This window comes from Oncorhynchus masou, chromosome 21 (assembly GCF_036934945.1).
Source record: "Oncorhynchus masou masou isolate Uvic2021 chromosome 21, UVic_Omas_1.1, whole genome shotgun sequence".
NCBI lineage: Eukaryota > Metazoa > Chordata > Actinopteri > Salmoniformes > Salmonidae > Oncorhynchus > Oncorhynchus masou.
In genome coordinates this window covers 12,407,801-12,430,969 of record NC_088232.1, presented here as the reverse complement: position 1 = coordinate 12,430,969, position 23,169 = coordinate 12,407,801, and the positions used below count along the sequence as shown (strand labels likewise).

Below are 23,169 nucleotides of genomic sequence, written 5' to 3'. Positions count from 1 at the left end.
TTCTAACCTATTTGTGCCAGCTGAAACTGGGGGTGCGTCATTATGTGCGCGCACAGTTTATACTGCAGAGGCTTGGGGGCTCCGCCGTGCGTCGCATTCAACAGGATGCGAATGGAAACTATACTTCGCATCTTGCCATCTTTGCCGAAATAGTGGCGGGCATTCAAGACTAAAAATCTAAATGGGATGTGGTCAGGCGACTGCAGTGGAGTCGAAGTTGACCGGTCGTTTTATTCAAAGTTGAGGATATTTATACTGGCGTTTTACGGAGAGGTGCGTTGCGCGCAGTGGTGCGGCTCCCTACTCTGTTTCTCCAAACATTTCAAGGACACAGCCAGAAATAAAGACTTGTTCCACAGTAGTAAGTGAACATAGAAGTCAGAATGGCAGCTGTGGCACTCAATGGATCGAACATAACTACGGGGAACTTTACGAATCAGTTTGTTCAGCCGCCTTGGCGCATTGCCCTGTGGTCGGTCGCCTACAGCTCCGTTTTGGCGGTGGCTGTGTTCGGAAACCTCATTGTCATATGGATAATTCTCGCCCACAAACGAATGCGGACAGTCACCAACTATTTCCTTTTGAACTTGGCATTTTCGGACGCATCTATGGCCGCCTTCAACACTTTAATTAATTTCATATACGCTGCCCACGGAGACTGGTACTTCGGAGAGGCTTATTGCAGGTTTCAAAACTTTTTCCCCGTCACCTCCGTGTTCGCAAGCATCTATTCGATGACTGCAATTGCCGTGGATAGGTAGGCAACTGATGCTGATTATGCCCACTTTTTTAAATCACTAACGGTATTTATTTATTATGATGATCTATAAACGTTATTATTCAACACGTCTCATGATTCTTTACAAGCATTTTCTACCAGTAAAATAAATCAGGATTCGCTCTACATGGTGATGCTGATGAGGTTGTAGGGAATTGGTATCCCTCCATCTCCCTTAAATTGTTATTGAATTGAGATCACACACCATGGTTACATTTTTTCCTGTTTAAGGAAATGTGCATTTCATTGTTTATTCTATCCAGGCAATAGTGTGTGTGGGGGTCGGGTTATATATTGTGTGTCTCCTGGGGAAGGCAGTATATTGCATGTGTAATCATGAATTTGTGTATGTGGATGCCTGCGTACACGCATGTGCGCACATATATACCTTTTTGTGTGTGTGAGGCAGTGGAGAGGTTCAAAGCAGCACCGACCACAGAAGATAATGAAATGATTAAAACTATTAGTAACCGTGAACTTAGTAATGCTTTTCATCTTATTCACGGAAGTCAGGGGAGGTGAAAAATATTATATTCCATCTGAACCGACCTTGGCAGTCATCAATAGACATGGAATATCCAGACTGCTGATATCAATCCAGAGCACAGCTATATTACAGGTTGTGTGTTGGAAATGGCCTTGTGATTCAAACTGTAAATCTAGACAGAGCTGGTGTCAGGCCTCTGTAGCATGTTCTGGCATATCAGTAATTGTTGGTTTGTCATCATTATGGCCCTGCTACACTATAGCCATCGGGTATCTGGCGTTGCCGTCAGCCACTGAGCGAATGATTCCTTTGAAATCAATGAAAGCTGCTATATTGTCCATGTTGTGCTCGCATCCACATACTAAGATGTATGAAGCCAAGGAAATAGTAGTGAGAAGAAACTCTAGCTATCAAGCAACATAGATTATTTTCACATTGTATACAAAATAATCTTGTGCAATTAGAGGCTCATTTAGTACAACCACTAGCAACAAGTTAATGAGTACTTGCGAAAAACTGGACTAAAGCTATTGCATTTACGCATAATCAATGAATATGGTACACTAGGGAAAAATAGAATAAGGACGCTTTTCCCTTCTGCTCCTCCACTCTGAAAATAACACGCTCTGTGTAGCAAGTAGAACGTCACATTGACACGACACTGATGGCAAGCTTGCACGTGGGGTGGCAGAGTATTTTGTGCACGTGCGAGCAAATGCTTGCATCTGTGCAGGGGGTGGCTGTGTGTGTGTGTGTGTGTGTGTGTACACACGCTTGTGAGTGCGCGTGTGTGTAGGTATACACTCATATGACCAAAAGGGAAAAATACATTTATCAACACAAACACCAGTATCCATTTTACTTTACTTATACTCAAGGAAACCAAAACCTACATTTGGAAAATGCCCCCGCCAAGACAGCTTGGAAATAACTAGTCAGTCGTTTGACAAATAGGCGCAAGCCAGCACTATATTATTGCTCATTTTCAGACGCAAATAACTTATTAATGGCATCTTCAGGGGGTGTTACTGGGGAAGCTTACTCACATCCAGTAATGGAGGTGCCTCAGAGGGTTGTGTTATTGTGCCTCCACTTCACATCAGTTGACCATGCAGAGAAACACTACCCCTTAGATAATTGTGTGTAGTTAAATATTTATTGTATGCTTGGATCTGTGCTGTCTTGTCAATTCCTATGCCCATTGTTATGCCTTTGTAACCAGTGTGAGATGGCTAGCTAGTTAGTGGGGTGCGCGCTAACAGCGTTTCAATCCGTGACGCCACTCGCTCTGAGACATTGAAGTGGTTGGCTTTTGTGGAGTGATGGGTAACGGTGCTTCAAAGTCTCAGAGCGAGTGACGTTACCGATTGAAACGCTATTAGCGCCCACCCCGCTAACTAGCTAGTCATTTCACACCGGTTACACTCACCCTCCTTTTCCGCAGCAACCAGTGATTTGGGTCACAGCACCAATGTAACAGTTTTGCTTCCGTCCCTCTCCTCGCCCCTACCTGGGCTCGAACCAGGCACCCTCTGCACACATCAACAACTGCCTCCCATGAAGCATTGTTACCCATCGCTCCACAAAAGGCGTTCCTTTGTAGGGCAAGGGAAACAACCACTTCAAGGTCTCAGCGCAAGTGACGTCGCCAATTTGAAACGCTATTTGCACGCACCCCGCTAACTAGCTAGCCATTTCACACCGGTTACACCTTGTCATGTCAAACATGGCTTGATTATGATCATAGGAGCTGACTGTAGCACAAATGGATCTGGTGTTTGAAGTATGAAGTGCATTGATATACAGCGTATGCATTGTATACACAGAGTCATCTCGGCTGTGCTCTTATTTCTGTGGTTGATTGGTTGCCGTGAATTTAAATGATTCACTAATTTTACAGCAGATTGATTGGAATTGGCATTTTAACTGAATAGTATTCACTCATTGGGGTGTCAGTCAAACACTATGAGTTGCTGTCTTTCTGTTGACACCATTCTCCGATGGTCTGCTAAAGAGATGAGACAGACAAGACAGGAATTGTTTCCTAACTCCACAAGCCTAAAGGGTTGTTTATACCCTAGCCAAAGCCAGATGCCAGACTTGGCTTGTAAAAATAAAAAACACACGCACACATGCTTGCACTGGCTATACGCACACACTTCCATCAAAGGCATCCACATACCCTTGCATCAAACACAAGTGGCTTGGCACACACAAAACACATATATCCCTCAATGACTCTTCCTCTTCTGTGGTGTCACTTAATGAGATTATCATATCAAACGGGACTCTGGCTGATTCGATATTGATGAATATCCCCATGTTACATCATACTATAGAGCTATGGTGTGATAATGGAGGAGAAGTAGTGAGTGTGAGGCACTGGTATCTCCTGCAGCTCTGGCGACGACACAAAAGGCGCACCCTTTAGGCTCTGCTCTCAATGACCTCCCTGCAGCCGATGCAGACAAATTCCATCTTTTTAAGTGTCCCTTCGATTTCATCACCCAATGCCAGTGATTAAAGAGAACATAGATTTGACCCAGATTGAAACACACAACCTCCAGTCCTACTTGTTTCATGGCTGAACTGATGCGCAGTGCAATCCAGACAGTGTGTCGCCGTGGAAATGGCACCGGGTTGCAATGTGGGGTCCATCCGTACATGTCCCCCCTTCCACCCCTCCATCCCTATTTCCTGTGGAAGTGAAATGCATTTGCTGTGTGAACAGCACCTCGGAAAATACTCCTATACACACCTTTGATTAAAAACAGCAAGACATCCTCACACACTCGTTTGGAGGGAAGAGTGTGACGAGGTGCCAGTCTGTCAGCGAGTGTATTTTTTGAGATGGGACTGATTTAGATTTACCATTGTTGGTAGTTGACACTCTTCAAGCAAGTCTCCGACTTCAGTGTTCTTCGTTATTCTTAGATGGTCATGTTAGGCACAGTAGCCTCTAACTGATGTTAAGTTACAACTCTCTATGCAAGTTACAACTCTGAAAATCATTAAAGATCCAATGCAGATGTTTTTATCTCAGTATCAAATCATTTCTGGGTAACAATTAAGTACCTTTATTGTGAATATTTTCAACTAAAATGGTAAAAAGGAAACAAGAATAGCTTCTTAATAAAGAGCAAGTTAGCTGTTATTGGCAGAGAGGTGGTGTCACCAGGCAGGCCAAAACTCCATCGTGCCAAACAGGCTGATTTCAGGCGGTCTTTTCAAACAGCTCTTTCACTTAAAGGTCATTATAATTTTCACAGTATTATTCCAACCTCATAGTGTGGATATATATATATATATATACACACACACGTTTTTGACTGCACTGGGCCTTTAATGAATGAAACGCTCAAATTCTTTAATTGCTAATTTTGTGATGCAAACCTAAGACCTCAGGAAAACACCATAATGAGATTTCTGTGATGAAATACATTGAAGCCCTGAAAGAGCAGCCCCCTGCATGGCACTGCACTGCACAGACACTGCTACTGAAGTGTAATTGAGTAATTCTGAATTCTTCTCATCTCAATACCAGGGCCCAAGTGCCACTCAGACTAAATACCAAGTGATTACAGACGAGTTGAGGGACTGCTCTCTGGCCCTTTGGAAGTTTTCCAACCGTGATTGAGATGGCAGCCAGGGCTCTGAAAGTTATCAGAAACAGAGTCAGAGGCGCTTCATTCAAGGGAAGGAGATGCTAATTAGCATTAGCATCAACATGTCGTGGCTCTCAGTAATGGACCGTCATAAAGTGAGGCAAACAAGAGGACGCAGCAGCATAATAAAATGTGTCCCCAGGCTTACAGTGTGTTCAGAGTAATCTCCTACTAATTTGGACGATCCATTGTTTCAGCTTTGTCCGTGGCTTTGCCCCAAAGCCTCTTGTTTGATATGAATGAATCGACGTTACAATAGAAACTGCCAGACCACAAGTGGATTTCTGAATGTCTTTATGTTTTGGAAGAGGACTGGCCATCCCTCAAAGCCTGGTTCCTCTCTAGGTTTCTTCCTAGGTTTAGGCCTTTCTAGGAGGTTTTTCCTAGCCACCGTGCTTCTACACCTGCATAGCTTGCTGTTTGGGGTTTTAGGCTGGGTTTCTGTACAGCACTTTGAGATATCAGCTGATGTATGAAGGGCTATATAAATCAATTTGATTTGATTTCAACGTCTTGACCCCTGCAGGTACATGGCCATCATCCACCCTCTGAAGCCCCGGTTGTCGGCTACAGCCACCAAGGTGGTGATCATGTGTATCTGGGCGCTGGCCGTGGTGCTGGCCTTCCCACTCTGCTTCTACTCCACCATCCGCATCCTGCCCCGCCGAACCATCTGCTACGTGGCCTGGCCCCGCAAGGAGGACGACCCCTTCATGTGAGTCACAACACCTTTAGCCCTGTAGCCTCTTTTGTAGACTAGCCTCATTCAAAAGCCTTTAAAAAAGTATACATTATATATCTTTGAAGTATTTATTTATTTTTTTGGATAGAGAGCGATAGAGGTGAAAGGTAGGAGAGTGCTGAAAGAGCAGTAGGCCAGGTCTGAACCTATGCGGGCAGCGGTACATCGCACCAGGCCACCTCATTCTAGACTTCTATACGACTACTTCATATGAGAAATGTTTATCACCCTAAGCCTCTTTTATCATCATAAGCCTCTTAATTTCACTCCGTTTTACATGGTTACACTTTATGGCAGCTTATGTATTATGGGAACACTGCCGCTAACTCGCTCTCCAACCAAGGTGCATGAATTGAGGAGCAAACTGAAGTGATGAGCATATTCAGCAACTCTTGGAGGACAGTGGAAGTTGATAGAAAAGTGAATTTATTGATATTTCAGCTCATGGCCTTCTTTAGGGTTGTATTATGGCAGCATTATGATGCATTATGGCAGCCATATTGTGCCAGAGCGCTCATCACACATTGGCTGCGACAATGGAAACATGTGACTGTACCAGTTGAGAGAGAGATGATTAGCTTGCCTGCTCTGGGCTAGCTTAGCATAGCCCTTTTCACTCTTCTCTCTACAACTCAATGTGTTATCTCACCTCACTCCTTTTTGTTGTGTTACAGTATAAACACGTCATCTGACTAGCACTCTTCTCTCTTCCCTTCTGCTTTTCTCCTTTCTGGAAGTGCACACTGGTCCTCTCCCCTCTCTCTGAGATTTGAACGGCTCTTTTTATCATGCCTGTCTAGTTTACCTCACTGTTACTTTCCTCCTTCCTCTCATCTGTTACTTCTCTGCCTGCATATCCACTTAAAAAATGGGCCAGTGCCATTTTGCTCATTGTTGTTTCATCTTTGTTTACATTCTGGTTTTCTCCCTGTCATGCCCAGGTTTCATATCATTGTGATGGTACTGGTCTACCTGCTGCCCCTAATGGTAATGGGAATCACCTACACCATCGTCGGGGTGACTCTGTGGGGGGGAGAGATCCCAGGGGATTCTTCTGACAGCTACCACGGCCAGCTCCGGGCCAAGAGGAAGGTAAATCCAGAGCTGACCCAGGATTATAACCCACGACACAACAACACAATGTACTTACGATGCTCTGTCTGTACCACTGACCAAGAAATGGTATCTTTGTTTCTGGGGTGACAGTGCTTCAGGTCTCAGGAACTTTAAGGCAGTAGCCATATAAGCCATCCACTAGGATTTTCACAGATAGTCAAAACCAGTACCCAATAATCAATCTATCTTCAAAGTGCCAAAAAAATCACTAAATTGAGTTGGTTGAGGGTTAGTGTACTACGGGGACATATAATTCATCAAAACACACATATAACACACATACTGTACTATGGGTGCAAACTGTGCGTTTATAGCAAGATAATGGAGGATTTACTGTGTCTTTGTGTTTCGACATTCACAGTAACTATTACGTTACAGTCTGGGTCACCTAATCCAGCACATTGGTCAATCTCCACAGACACAAACCTATCAACACAGCACAAACCTTTAAGTCTATGAAAAATGAATTTGAGACGTTCGTTTTTTCTGACTTGTGGTCACCGTTCCTCCATCGACCCTGTTTCTTTGACGTAGTGGCTTTTTGACATGCAGCGCTAGCTCTGAATGCTAATGGTGTCCCGAGGCACTGTGAGCTTGGCCCTCCATCTCGTCCTGATGTCAAAAGTCAACACTTGGATATACTCTCCGGACTGTCTACTTTGTGAGTCACAGGCATACTCAGACAGTCAGAACAGGTGACTTGTCAGTGTGGTTTTCTGGTTTTGAGAATAAAACGTTCTTCCTAAGAAAATAGTAGTGTTAAACGGAAACAGGAAATAGGCAGCATTAATTGAAAACTGGTCCAACATTTCGGTACACACTCCATATAACAGATTACATTTTGCTTTGGATTTTGACCCATTTTGTCCCTAAGAAGCTGTGCCAATACGATTCAGTATCGACCACAGTGGGTGGGTCAGGCCCTGTCCATTCTGGCACTAAGCCTAAGAGGCTTCCTAAAGGGGCAATCTGAGATTCAAACAACAACAAAGCTGACTCCCTGACACTTTTTTGCTAAACAGCTAAGAACTGGCCATCCAATTGAGTTAAAACATGTATGTACTAATTCCAGATTGCCCCTTTAAAGTGGGAGCACTGCTGGGTAAATGACCTTAAGCCGACAGGAAATATGAGAGATGCACCTCCACTGGGAATTAATGAGTGATAAGGATTGGACTGGAGGCACTAGAGTGTCCACACTCTAAAGACCACAGAGACAAGAGAGATGGAGTGTGAAGTTGGCTAAAACACGAATGGACTGGAGCACCAGGCTAGGCTATTGTATGTGAAGAGACCTTTCTATGTATCAGAACAATACCTCTGCATAAACCATAGAGTTTCAATAGTAAGAAGGTCACCTCCACCCCCCCTCAGACACATATTCATGAAGCATCTCAGAGTAGGAGTGCTGATCTAGGATCAGTTTTGCCTGTAAGATCACAATGAACTAGATGGTAACTTTACATTAAGTAAAGTTGTGGGACTTGCTTTAGCTCTTTGAAAGTATTTTTGTGGTACTTGACTATGTAAAACAAAGGAGTTACTGTACATATAGTCAAAGGTAAATGTAGAAAAATAATTGGTCTGATTTACTTTGATGTACTACCATATCAACCTTTATTAGGCTGTATCACAATCCGCAGTGATTGGGGGTCCCATAGGGCGGCGCACAATTGGCCCAGCGTCGTCCGTGTTTGGCCGCTGTAGGCTGTCATTGTGAATAAGAATTTGTTCTTTACTGACTTGCCTAGTGAAATATATTTTTTAAATTAAATATTACTTTTGACTGTGCGGCAGTTAGATCACACATTTAATCAGAAATAACTACACTCTGACTACTACACTTGTATACACTCTGCTACTAGAATACAACAGTATATCTAAACTGTAATAATAGAGCACAGAAGACAATGAGGCATTGTCTAAGTTTTTATATAAATAAACAAAAATGTCCTGTCTGGGCTGGAGGGAGATCAGTGAGAAGAGGGACCCACTGGTGGGAAAAGGAGAACCCCTTCCCTCTGAGCACCTTTAAACCCAAGGGACACACACACACAAGTTAACTGAGCATAGCATACATAGGGCCCTATAAAATCCACAACAATGCTAAAACCTACATCAGGGGCCCCTTTTGAGGTCTGGGGAAAAATAGAAATGTAGGTTTTGGGTGTGTTTTGCATGAGTTTGCAAAACAAATGGCCATTTAGATTGATTTAAATAATCATATCATTCTACCAGGTATGCATGGGCCACTTCGTAGTTAGCATTTAATTTAGAAGGTTTTTGGGAAAGCCTCTCCATCTCCAGCAGAAGTAGTTTATCATTAGTATCATCGCTAATGGCTACACAAAGTCTAGACCCACACGCACACTGCACACACACACAGACCGTGGCAGTCCTGTGCCGTTTCAGAAATAAAAATACAAATCACTGATGTTGACTGACTGAACTGGCTACACAACTCTCCTTCATATTAAAATCTCTATGTTGATGCGTGTAAAAACAAAGACGTTTTCACATGCAATTTAAAAAATAAAATAAAACAACTAGAAAGTTTCCCTTTACCCTACGTATCAGATTCTAGTGTGTTTTTGTTAGGGGTGTGACAACCTGGCTATACTCTTATTCATAATCGTATCCATAAGTTGATATTCGTGAACGGGGAAAAAATAAGTGTTTTATAATGCCTAAATAGGTATTTTGCCAACATCTATCTGCAGATTTATAGAACAAAAAAGCTGCAGATTAGGAGCAGTGTGCAGAGGTGTGTGTGTGACTGTGTCTTGTACTCAAAACACAATATATGTTGGATATAATTCACATTGATAGCTGCTAGCAAATGTTCCTCGCCTGATGATTTATCATAGTAGCAGGCTGACAGGAGGCCGCAGTAATCTAAATGATTAGACCGAAACATGCGATCAGAAGTGATTAGGTGAAATATGAAGCGAGTGAACGGAGACGGCTTCACTCTATCCAATCAGGGTAGCAGGACCAATGTGTACAACCCACCCTTCTCTTGACAGACAGGAAAACTAGCCAGTTAAGTTATTTAGAGCATGATGTATGATCCTGTGAAGGAACTAGCTTCTTTCTTGGTGTTCACAATTCTTCAACGTCATTACATTCTAAATTCAATCACCCTCTTCACCCTCCTAATACTTTTTGCCTTCACTGACCCATGTGCTCCTCTGTGTGTGGGAGAATCCATAGCAATGGCTCTGTTTGGAAGCTCAGTGAAGAGACAGAGCTGTTCGCTGACATTAGCTAGCTACTTTTCATCACTTTATATTCTGACAAACTGCTGTAACTTTTGATTGTCAGCAGATATTTTTGTTCCAATTTCAATAGTAGAGAATTGGAGTAAGATTGCATATGCTCTAACTTTTTGCCTAAGTGGTTGGCAAAGAGGTCAATTTTACAGTCAATAAAATAGAATATTAGAAGTGATGTCACAATGGGGCCTTCAGAATGTTGAAGACAAAAAGTTTACTTTAACCTTTTCACATGTGAGTTTCAAACATCTCTAATGGTTGCCCCAGCGTGAGTTGTTTTATCCACTTGATGTCAGAATGCACTCACTGTTCCAAAATGTGATTGTTATGCAACAGAACAGTGTGTCACTTGTTACTTGCCAATTTCAAATTATTTTCTAACATGTTTTATTTTCTAACAATAGTGTGAATTGAGGTGTGTTCTGCCCATTTCAGTGTTGCGAACAATTTGTTAGGTTTTACTGAGCCAGACAAACTTCTCTCTTCGATGGGAGCCCAAGCACTTCCTTAGTGTTTCCGCAGATCAAGTATGGAGACATTTGAGGTGAAGGAATGGTTCTCTCATCTTTCGAGTAAACATCAGGAATTAAATGAAGGGAAGTGAATGATCGTAGATGACACACCCCCTTCAACATGCATACTGGGAGCATCAAATTGTATTTGTCATATACAACAGATGTAGTAGACCTTACAGTGAAATGCTTACTTAACCAACAATGCAGTTTCAAGAAAAAAAGTGTTAAGTAAAACATGCAAATAAATAGTTAAAGAGCAGCAGTAAAATAACAGTAGCGAGGCTATATACAGGGGGTACCTGTACAAGTTAGTCTATGTAATTGAGGTAATATGTACATGTAGGTAGAGCTAAAGTGACTATGTATAGATAATAACCAGAGAGTAGCAGCAGTGTAAAAGAGGGGGTGTGTGGGGGTGCGGGGACGACGACAATTCAAATAGTCTGGGTAGCCATTTGATTAGCTGTTCATTGTGTCATATGAAACGTAGTAATGGTGTTGGAGTTGTGCCTGGCCATGCAGTAATGGGTAAACAGGGAGTACAGGAGGGGACTGTGCACGCACCCCTGAGGGGCCCTCGTGTTGAGGATTAGTGCGGCAGATGTGTTGTTACCTACACTTACCATCTGGGGGCAGCCCATCTAGAAGTCCATATTTAAACCAAATTGAACATGTTTCATTATTTATTTGAGGCTAAATTGATTTTTATCGATGTATTATATAAAGTGAAAATAAGTATTCAGTCAGTATTGTTGTAATTGTCATTATTACAAATACATTTTTTTTTTAATTGGCCAATACATCCTGGTAATCCATATGGCCCCGCGGCCTTGTGAATGTTGACCAGTTAAAAGGTCTTACTCACATTTGCTAAGGAGAGCATGACCACACAGTCATCTGGAACAGCTGACACTCTCATGCATGCTTCAGTGTTTCTTGCCTCGAAGTGAGCATAGAAGTAATTTAGCTTGTCTGGTAAGCTTGTGCCTCTGGGCAATTGTTTGCAAGCACTGCCACATCCGATGAGCGTCGGAGCCGGTGTAGTACGATTCAATCTTAGTCCTGTATTGACGCTTTACTTGTTTGATGGTTCCTCGGAGGGCATAGTGGGATTTATTATAAGCTCCCTGCTCCTTGAAAGCGGCAGCTTTACCCTTTAGCTCAGTGCGGATTTTGCCTATAATCCATGGCTTCTGGTTGGGGTATGTACGTACGGTTACTGTTGGGACGAGGTCATCAATGCACTTATTGATGAAGCCAGTGACTGTTGTGGTCCTCAATGCCATTGGAATATGTTTTGGGACACACTGGTCTGTGCTAGCAATACAGTCCTGTTGCTTAGCATCTTCATCACCTGACCACTTCTTTATTGACTGATTCACTGGTGCTTACTGCTTTAGTTTTTGCTTGTAAGCAGGAATCAGTAGGATAGAATTATGGTCAGATTGGCCAAATGGAGGGTGAGGGAGAGCTTTGTGTGTGGAGTAAAGGTGGTCTAGAATTTTTATTTGTATTTTGTATCCTCTGGTTGCGCGTTTAACATGCTGGTAGGAATTAGGGAGTTTCACTGCATTAAAGTCCCTGGCAACTAGGAGCGCTACCTCTGGATGAGGTCTCTTTCTCCTGCGAGTGACGGCCTTGTTAGGTGTCTGAAGTAAATCATTTGTGTCCGACTCTTTAAAGAGAAAATCTCCGTCCACTAAGAGGTGCGTAATCACTGTCCTGATATCCAGAATCTCGTTTCGGTCATAAGAGTTGGTGGCAGAAACATTATGTGCAAACTAAGTTACACATTTTGTGTCTGGACTATTAACTAGGAAGTCGGGGCACCATGGAAAATGTTGATTACAAAGTTATAATTTTCCAAATATAACTATTCAGATATTTTAATATGGATTTCTGAACATACCTCCGTTTGTTTGGCGTGTTATTTTGGATATAAAATCATTTTATGGAACAAAAGGAACATTTATTGTGTAACTGGGAGTCTCGTGAGTGAAAACATCCGAAGATCATCAAAGGTAAACGATTCATTTGATTGCTTTTCTGATTTTCGTGACCAAGCTACTTTGATGCTAGGTGTTCATAATGTTTTGTTGAGCGATTGATAAACTTACACAAACGCGTGAATTGCTTTCGCTGTAAAGCATATTTTCAAAATCTGACACGACAGGTGGATTAACAAAAGGCTAAGCTGTGTTTTGCTATATAGCACTTGTGATTTCATGAATATAAATATTTTTAGTAAAATTATTTGAATGTGGCGCCATGCAATTCAGTGGTTGTTGATGACAATTAACCGGTTAACGGGATTGCAGCCATAAGAAGTTAAGAGATACTGCTATGTGTGTTTCCTGTTCTTCATGAGATCATCAAATTAAACACACTTGTCATAACTGTCCCTTAAAGTGTCAAAAGACCATTCCAACATTCTCAAAAGTAGAAATATTGTTTAATTCTCCCGTTTTGGGGATTTAGGAGTTTGGCCAAGTGAAGTCCTTGTAGACATGCAGTATTGAGAGAGAACAAAGTGGGAGAGTAGGTCCCTTCCAGGAATTTACAACCTGTCGTTAAGTCACAAAACTGTAGAGAGAGGGCCTCCCCCCAGGGCACGTCATAACACAGAACGTAAAAAAACATACAAGAGATCCTCCCCCCAGGGCACGTCATATCACAGAACGTAAAAAAACATACAATCGCACAATAGGTTAAGAGCCCATAAAACGGCAGCCATCTCCTTCGGCGCCATTTGTTTCACCAAGCTCATCTTGTCTCCTCTTATCTGGCGGCTTGCACAAACTACCCATCGTTGGATTACTTTCGATTACTACTCCTGAACTTTGCATCCAAAAATAAACGGGTCACATTCAGGACATAACTTTGAAAGGACTATTATTGTGCAAAATGTTTGGAAAAAGGGTGGCCAGCTTTAACGGTGATTGTTGCGTCCATCGAAACTGGACATTCTAAATAAGCATTATAATCACACCGGTTTGAGCGTTTTTTTTTTAAGTATAAGATCAGCACTTCTATTCTGAGGCGCTTTATAAATACGGGCCCAGGTGAATGGGGTTCAGATAAGGTTAGGTGCTCAGAGACAGTCTGAGTATGGAGTTGGTGGCCTCAGGCACTGTTCTGCTTTGTCAGCCCACACTGAGCCTAGCTTAGCGACATCACTGTTTTCCTCTAAGTTTCTTATTATCCTGTTTTCCAAAATAAAATAACATTTGCTTGAGGAGGTTGAGAGCACTGTATTGTCATAATCTGAATTATTTTGAGGCGTACAGACTATTATCTTTACAAGCTTAAGGTACTGTAAGGCAAATCCCTGATAAATGAAAAATTGTGGGTGTACCCATGGTGGTGATCAATAGGGCCTGTGGATGTTCTTTGGATTAAAACATTTCTTGAATTGAACTGGCGCCCTCTGAAAGTCTCCCTCTATTCCTCTATTCTGTGTAATTCTCTAGCTAGAGGACTCCTGGTATCTTCAGGATTGATAAGTTTAATTTTTGTCTTTATATATTGTTGTCTGGTACTGTCTTTTTGCTAGATAGGGCCATCTACTTTAAGTGCTGCCTGTCTTCCCAGCAGCCTACTTGGTGAGTGAACTGCTTACTGTACAAAAACTGAAGAACATCCAGGCACTTTCTACAGGTGCTGGAGTTGCAGGCAAACTCATGGAAAACAGAAAGGAAAACGCTGCACACTGCTGCTCATGTGTATATATACAGTACACCCCTCACATTTTTGTAAATATTTGAGTATATCTTTTCATGTGACAACACTGAAGAAATTACACTTTGCTACAATGTAAAGTAGTGAGTGTACAGCTTGTATAACAGTGTAAATTTGCTGTCCCCTCAAAATAACTCAACACACAGGGGAAAGGGGAAAGCAAATATTTACAAAAATGTGAGGGGTGTACTCACTTTTGTGATATACTGTGTATATATACACATGAGCAGCAGTGTGCAGCATTCGAGAAACTCTTCGATAAGACCAAGAGGAGACAGTGTGTTGAGCCTGTGGATCCAGAAAGACTCCCTTTGAAGAATTTTCCTCTCAATGTCCCCTCCCCTGCGTGAAATCTTGACCATTTCTATTCCAATGTATCTCAGAGAACTAATAGGATGTCCAGCTTGTACAAAATGATCAGTAACCCAATTTAATATATATATATTAAATATTATATATATATATATATATGTATGTGTGTGTGTTTTTTCTTCACCTGTCCGTATATTGCTGGTGGTGCTCACTGATCCGTGTCTTAAGGCTTCTATGGGTTTTCCCTATGTAAGACAGACCACAAGGACATGTCAACATGTAAATAACATTGTGGACATGAAGGTAATCAGGCCCTTGAACTTAAATCTTTGTCCTATGCGGGGTGAGTAAATGAGCTGTGTTGAGTACATTGGCCATATTTGTAATTACCCTCCGGAACCTTGTCCAAGAAAGTTTCCCTTTTCCCAGATTTAACCACAATATCTCTCACGTTTGGGGGTCTGTTTAAAGGTCATAGTTAATGGTAAAGGTGATAGGTCATAGTTAATGGTGATGTGAATGTGTTCATTCATGAAGTTTAGATACGCATGGAATTCCAAAAGTTCTTACTGGGTCCCTGTATAGATCACGAAAATGTAATCCAAATATCTCAGAATTAGGAGAATATTGGAGAGAAACGGGTTAGGGTCTGGATTCAGCACCACCTGTTTTTCCAAACATTCCTAGATATAGGTTAGCATAATTAGGAGCCATAGTGCTCCCCATCGCTGTCCCTTTGGTCTGGAGGAAAAAGTGTCCTCTGAAGAGAAAATAGTTGAAGGTTAGTACCAGTTCAGCCAAGTCCACAATACAATTAGTGCTGGGAAGAGCATTAGGGGGACATTCATTGAGGTAGAACTTGAGGGCCTCTAGGCTGTGCTGATGGGGGATGTTAGTATATAGACTGGTAACATCAAAAGTACACAGAATATAATTTTTATAAAATCAATAGAGTCTCTAGTATATGAGGGGAGAGAGAGATCGCCCAGGGTTTCACAAAATGGTCTACAAAGGTAGAGATATTCTCTGTCAGAGATCTGTTATTACAATGGGCCTGCCTGGTATAGGTGGTGTCATGCTCTTGTGAATTTTGGATAGAGCGTATATGACAGGTGTGGTTGGGCAGTCAACTTTCATAAACTCATATTCTGTAATTGTATTTTCCCCCTTTATTCAAAAATGTAGACAATTTACCAAGGATCAGAGACTTTAATTGATTAGTAGGGCCCTTTGGGGAGTCATGTACTCAGGGTGATAGTCAGGTTCATTGTCATTCAGGTTATCAATGTGAAAGACATTAGCACTATTTCCTGTCTGGTTACTAATATCGTTCAATAGATTAACATTGGCGTGTGCATTGGAACCCCATTATCAATCTCAAACTGCGGAAAAACTTTTGAAACTGTATCAAAGTCATTGGCCTGTGATGTTTGGCCATCCCTCCAGAAATATACCTTCTGCTCCTTGTGGTCCACAGTATCACTCTCAAACTTATGACTGTTGTTGTTTTGGTAATCAGTGGCTGTATTGGAGGGGGGCGTGATTTCTCCTCTCCTAGGCAATTAGTACCGACCAGGTGTGCTCTTCCTCTTGGCAAGGCAATTAGCAATCAGTATAAATACTTAAGTCTTCCCTGTTTTCGCAGCGACGGCTAAAACCGGCGATTTCGTCGCAACACAAAGGCGGTTCTGCAGAGTTATTCGAGGTAGGAAAGGGAGGAAGGCTCCACACCACTCCCTTATCTTACCTAGTTCTTTTCAGATCTCATTTTTCTCTTTTTGTAACTTTTGGCAACTGTGTTTTTTTTATACCTATTCTCTCCTCTCACTGTAAGCTTTACAGATGCTCCCCACACCTTGGCTGCAACCCTTCTAATTTAGTGTACCCTGTGTGCACAACCCATGTGGAATTCCTGGTATCTGCCGATCTGCAGTCAAAAATGCAGTTTCTCAGCCTATGCTGCCCTTCAGTCCCTTGACTGAGACATGGATCCCCACAGAGAACACTGCTCCAAATGCTCTTTCTTCATCTACGTTTTCTCATAGTATGAAAGCGTCTGTTCAGTGCGGTGGTGGCACAAGGCTAATAATTTCTCCTAAGTAGAGGTTTTCTCTTTTCTCCCTCGCTCACCTGACTATCTCCTCATTTGAATGCCATGCTGTCACTGTCACTTGTGCACTCAAGATTAACATTGCTATCATCTATCGCCCACCAAGTGTCCTTACAGAGTTCATCAATGAGCTTGACACCTTGATGAACTAATTTCTTGGCAATGGCTCACAGCTCTTTGTACTTGGCGACTTCAACCTCCTGACATTTGCGTTCGATTAATTTCTTTCTCTTTTACTTTCTCTTCCTTGTCTCTTCTGACCTCATCCTTTCCCAGTCCCTTCCCATTCACAAGGCACATAATACGGTTGACTTCATCTTTACTAGAGGCTGTTCAGCCCTCCCCTCCTGCTCTGTGGCTAAGTGACTCATTGCGAGTTTACAGAACAGGGCTGTGGGCAGCTGAGCGAAAATGGAGGAAAACAAAACTTCCGGAGGACCTATCAACTTTTCACTCCCTCCTCTGTATCCACTGCTAACGCTACTTTCTATCACTCTTTATCACTCTATGTCAAGCTTCTGCCTCTAACCCTAGGAAACTATTTACCACCTTCTCCTTCCTCCTTAATCCGCCACCCCCTTCTCCTCCCTTTCTGCGGACAACTTTGTCAACCACTTTGAAACGAAGGTTGACAACATCAGTTCTTCATTCACCCAGCCTATTTAGTCCACTGGTCCCACTCACACAGAACTACCCTATGCCTTGACGTCTTTCTCCCCTCTCTTTCCACATGAAATCCTCCCCATATCCTCCTCTCTTCTCTAGATCATTGTTGGAGACCTTCTCCCATTCCTCACTTCCCTATCAGCTCATCTTTGACCACTGGTTGCGTCCCCCTGGACTTTCAAATGGCCAGATTCAATCCCCTCCTAAAGAAACGCACTCCACTCCTTTGATGTCAACAACTATAGACCGGTATCCCTTTTTTCTTTCCAAAACAATTGAGCATGCTGTCTCTGACCAACGCTCTTCTTGACTACACCAGTCAGGCTTCAAGATGGGTCACTCAACTGAGACTGCTCTTCTCTGTATCACAGAGGCTTTCCACACTGCTAAAGCTGACTCTCTCTCTCCCCTGTTCTCATCCTCCTAGATCTATCCCCTGCCTTCAACACCATAAACCATCAGATCATCCTCTCCGCACTCTGCGGGCTGGGTGTCTCAGGCTCTGCACACTCTTGAATTGCATCCTACCTGGTGACGTGGAGAAGATCTGTGTCTGCATCATGTACTCTCACTACTGGTGTCCCCCAGAGCCCGGGTCTAGGCTCTCTCCTTTTCTCTCGAAACTCCAAGTCACTTAGCTCCATCATATCCTCACACGGTCTCTCCTATCATTGGTATGCAGAAGCCACTCCACTACTCTTCTCCTTCCCCCTTCTGACACCCAGATGGCTGATTTTTAGGAGAGAAAAAAATCAAATTTACGTTAGTATTCAGATCCTTTTAATCAGTACTTTGTTGAAGCACCTTTTGCAGCGATTACAGCCTTGAGTCTTCTTGAGTATGACGCTACAAGCTTGGTTTCATCAGACCATAGATTCTTGTTTCTCGTGGTCTGAGAGTCCTTTAGGTGCAATTTGGCAAACTCCAAGCGGGCTGTCATGTGCCTTCTACTGAGGAGTGGCTTCCGGTTGGCCACTCAACCATAAAGGCCTTACTGGTGGAGTGCTGCAGAGATGGTTGTGCTTCTGGAAGGTTCTCCCATCTCCATAGAGGAGCCCTGGAGCTCTGTCAGAGTGGCCATCAGGTTCTTGGTCACCTCATTGATCAAGGCCCTTCTCCCGCGATTGCTCCTTTTTGCCAGGCAGCCAGCTCTAGGAATAGTCCTGGTGGTTCCAAACTTCTTCCATTTTAAGAATGATGGAGGTCACTGTGTTCTTGGGGACATTCAATATTGCAGACATTTTTTGGTAACCTTCCCCAGATCTGTGCCTCGACACAATCCTATCTCAGCGCTCTACGGACAATTCCTTTACCTCGTAGCTTGGTTTTTGCTCTGACATGCACTGTGAGACCTTATATAGACAGGTGTGAACCTTTCCAAATTATGTCCAATCAATTGAATGTACCACAGGTGGACTCCAATCAAGCAAGTTGTAGAAACATCTCAAGGATGATCAATGGAAGCAGAATGCACCTGAGCTCAATTTTGAGTCTCATAGCCAAGGGTCTGAATACTGTATTTCTGTTTTATTTTTTAATCAGTTTATTTTTAATCAACCTGTTTTCGCTTTATCATTATGGAGTATTGTGTGTAGATTGAAGACTTTTTTAATGTAATCCATTTTAGAATAAGGCTGTAACGTAACAAAATGTGGAAAAAGTTATGGAGTCTGAAAGCTTTCCGAATGCACTGTATCCACTTGGATGTCGGCCCACCACCTCAAGCTCAACCTCGACAAGAAGGATCTGCTCTTCTTCCTGGGGAAGACCTGTCCACTCCAAGACTTCACCATCACGGTTGACAACTCCCCCGTCCTAATCCATGTGCTTGTCATCTCTAGTCTGAACAACTGCAACTTGCTGTTTTCTGGGCTCCCCACTTGTGCCATCAAACACCTGCAACTTATCCAGAACACTGCAGCCCGCCTGGTGTTCAACCTTCCCAAATTCTCCTATGTCACCCCACTCCTCAGCACACTCCATTGGCTTCCAGTCGAAGCTCGCATCCACTACAAGACCATTGTACTTGCCTATGAAGCAGCAAGAGGAACTGCCCCTCCGTACCTTCAGGCTATGCTTAAACCCTACACCCCAACCCGAGCACTCCATTCTGCCACCTCTGGTTGCTTGGTCCTCTCACCCCAACGGGAGGGCAGCTCAGCCCAGTCCAAGCTCTTCTGTCCTGGCACCCCAATGGGGGAACCAGCTTCCACCTGAAGCTAGGACAGCAGAGTCCCTGTCCATCATCCGAAAACAACTGAAACCCTACCTCTTCAAAGAGTATCTTAAATAATCCCACCCCCCCTTCACAACATCTGAAACCCTGATCCACATACCCCATGTAAATGTAAAGTATTGCAGCTTAGTATTCAGCACATTTCTTCAGCTGTGCTGAAGCTATGAATCAAGCTCCAACACTACTTTTTATTGAACTACAACATCTAAACCAGAGTGGCTGCATTGCAACCAACAGGCAGTATGCAGCACTGTGCTAAGCAATACTGCTGGCCCTGTGTTTCTTAAAATGCGACTAACGGGAGATTATATGCACCTGCGTGTTAAAGCAAACCACAAAAATAAACCAGCAAAAAAGTTGATCTCTCGTTGTTACCGTGTCAAGTGATTATGATACCAGATAGCTGCATCTACGTTCTCTACTCCCGCCCCCAATGAAATGTCGACCTATCAGGCTCATCGGAAACTGTAAGGCTGTTGAATGTATCAATTTATTGGAGTATTTCATTTTTAAAGTAGGCCTACATTTCATTCAAACTTTTCACCTTAAATGACAAAAGAATATAATATATGTCATTTGAAAACTTAATTAGCCTACATTTATTTGATAATGTATAGGCTGTGTAACTCAATCACGGTTAAAATGATCAGGTCGGAAGTGTGTCAGGAAGCATTGAATAGCTATAAAAGCCATAATTCCCTGACATTCATCATTATTATCTCCATTCAACTGAAATGATGTCGGAGGAGGCTCGCACTTCATTTTGTTGCTTGAACCTCCGCTGTGCAGACCAGGCCTGGTATTCCAGGTTATATTTCGTCCCTGTCTGGTGGCATACACACAAAATCTAGGAAAAATGACATTAGGCTTTGGAGAAATGCCTCGTAATGACACCTGTGAATCCATTACCCCATCTGGGTATAGAGTGGAATCGCTCAAAGCATCATCGATTGTGTCTGGCAGCGAAGCAGAATTTGAAAGAAGTTGGATGCATGTTGACTTGTGGGTGGTGGATAGATGGATTACCTGGGGAGATCTGGATTTTTGCCTTTAAAAAAAATCCAATAAGACTGTGTGTTAATCCCCATGGTACACACACATGTGATACACAGGCTCCTTCTAAACTGGGCAGATAAGAGGGCAGGAGCAGCAGGGTAATCCTCCTTGTCTTGACTGTTGCTGCATTCCAAATGGAACCCTATTCCCTATATAATGTGCCAAGCGAAAGTCTAAACACCCGTTGCACAGTCTTTACATTTTGCTGCCTTTCTATCAACTTTGCACAACATATATCTAGGGTTGCAAAGGGTCGGAAACCATCCGGTAAGTTTCTGGAATTTTTCCAGAATATTTCAATGGGAAGTTAAGCCTGGGAATTTTGCTTAAATTCATCAAAAAGGTTAGCTTATAACAGTGAATTTTTTTTGTGGGATACACATGGCAACTCTAGGTCTTTTGGTTATTTTTGGTTAAACGATCCCCAATTCAATGGAATTGCAACCCTCTGCATGCATAGTTCAGTCTTCCATCACATGTGCAGTGCACTCTTCCATCACATGTACAGCTGGTTCTCAAGATCTTGCACACTAATGAGATGCTATTGAGCCCACACTACTACACTGTCTGAGCCAAGGACTACATACTTTCTAGTAGCCTACAGCAAAGTGTGTTTTAATAATTTCTAACTTGTTAATGATTTCTACTAGTTAGGTTTTGCTACCATGTGGGTTTTAGCTTGCTTGAGCCTGCTAACTGAGGAGTGTTAATTCACCTGTTTCCATACATGTTTGATTTTATCTTACAAATTAGTTGTTTAATCTAACTGCTTAACTACTTATCTGTACATGGAATTGTTTGTTTTTCTCATCTTTACAGGAAAATGATTCCACACTATCTGATGTGTGGAGACATTTCACTGCAGCTAATGTAGAAGGGAAAGCTGTGTACATTTGCAAATACTGTACCAAATCATATATAAAGAATGCAACAAAGATGCAGAATCATCTGAACATGTGCATAAAGTTCCCTCAGTTCTATTCAAGGTGAAATTGATGAATCAGATACCTTATCGATAGCAACAGCTCATGGTCCTCATCCAACAGCTCAATGTGTATTGTAAGAGATTTCTGAATGTTCTTCGCCCAGCATACACCCCTTCAACCAGACATGCTTGATCTACTCATTTGCTGGATACAGTGTTCAAGTGAAGCAAATCATAGAGAAAACAGACTGTATTGCAATCATCTCTGATGGGTGGTCAAATGTTTGTGGGCAAGGAATAATGAACGACAGCATCTCCACCCCTCAACCAGTATTCTACAATAGCACAGACACAAGGGACAACAGACACACCGGTCTCTACATTGCAGATGAACTGAAGACAGTCATTAATGACCTTGACCACAGAAGGTATTTGCACTGGTGACAGACAATGCTGCGAACATGAAGGCTGCTTGGTCTAAAGTGGAGGAGTCCTACCCTCACATCACACCCATTTGCTGTGCTGCTCATGCATTGAATCTGCTCCTCAAGGACATCATGGCACTGAAAACAATAGATGCACTCTACAAGAGAACCAAAGAAATGGTTAGGTATGTGTAGGGTCATCAAGTTATAGCAGCAATCTCTCACCAAGCAAAGTGAGAAGAATAAGAGCACCACATTGAAGCTGCCCGGCAACACCCGTTGGGGTGGTGTTGTCATCGTGTTTGACAGGCTCCTGGAGGGGAAGGAGTCTCCAAGAAATGGCCAAATCACAGCCTGCCGATATGGACAGCCCCATCAAGAGGATCCTTCTGGATGATGGGAGAGTGGTAAGCAGCCTGAAACTCCTGAATCCTATAGCAGTAGCCATTGCACGGATTGAGGGGGACAATGCTATCCTGTCTGATGTTCAGACTCTGCTTGCAGATGGAAGAGAAGAAATCCGTACTGCCCACTTCACTGTTGCTCCAAGCAGAGAAAACTGCAGTTCTGAAATACATCAAAAAGCATTAAGACTTCTACCTGAAGCCCATACACGCCGCAGCGTACATTGGACCCCAAGTATACTGGCTGTCAGGACCCGGTTTCGAACCTGGGTCTCCGGAGTGAGAAACAGTCACTTAACCAACTGAGCCACGAATAGTCAGCAGAACCCAGAAGATGAGGCAGACACAGCAGTACTTAAGACGGTGTATTTAATAAAGAAAAAATCCTTAAATACAAAAAATGGCAAATCCAAAAGGTGGTAGGAAAAGCACAAAAAGGCCTCAAAAGAAACTCACAAAAAATAAACAAAAACAAAAAACAGAATACCACAAGAGCGTCACCCGGAATCGACAAGAGTACACAGAACACTAGGGCAGGGTGCTAACATACAAACACAGAGCACAGAACTGAGGGAAACTAAGGGTTTAAATACAATTAGAGGAAACGAGGCACAGGTGCAAATAATAATGGGGATCAAGGGAAAAACATAAGGACAAAAAGCACAATGGTGGCATCTACTGACCAAAACCCGGAACAACCCTGGCCAAATCCTGACACT

The 23,169-nt window shown here is 42.8% G+C and overlaps 1 protein-coding gene across 1 annotated transcript in view; it reads left to right on the top strand.

The window, feature by feature from the left end:
- Positions 1-380: 380 nt before the first annotated feature.
- The window catches only part of LOC135507329 (neuromedin-K receptor-like), a 30,709-nt gene continuing 7,920 nt past the window's right edge, over positions 381-23,169 (top strand). Inside the window, exons 1-3 of the mRNA XM_064926889.1 lie at positions 381-757; positions 5,457-5,645; positions 6,614-6,764. Of these exons, the coding sequence (XP_064782961.1) occupies positions 384-757; positions 5,457-5,645; positions 6,614-6,764 (714 nt within the window). The 5' untranslated portion in view covers positions 381-383. The remainder of the gene's footprint in view (positions 758-5,456; positions 5,646-6,613; positions 6,765-23,169) is intronic.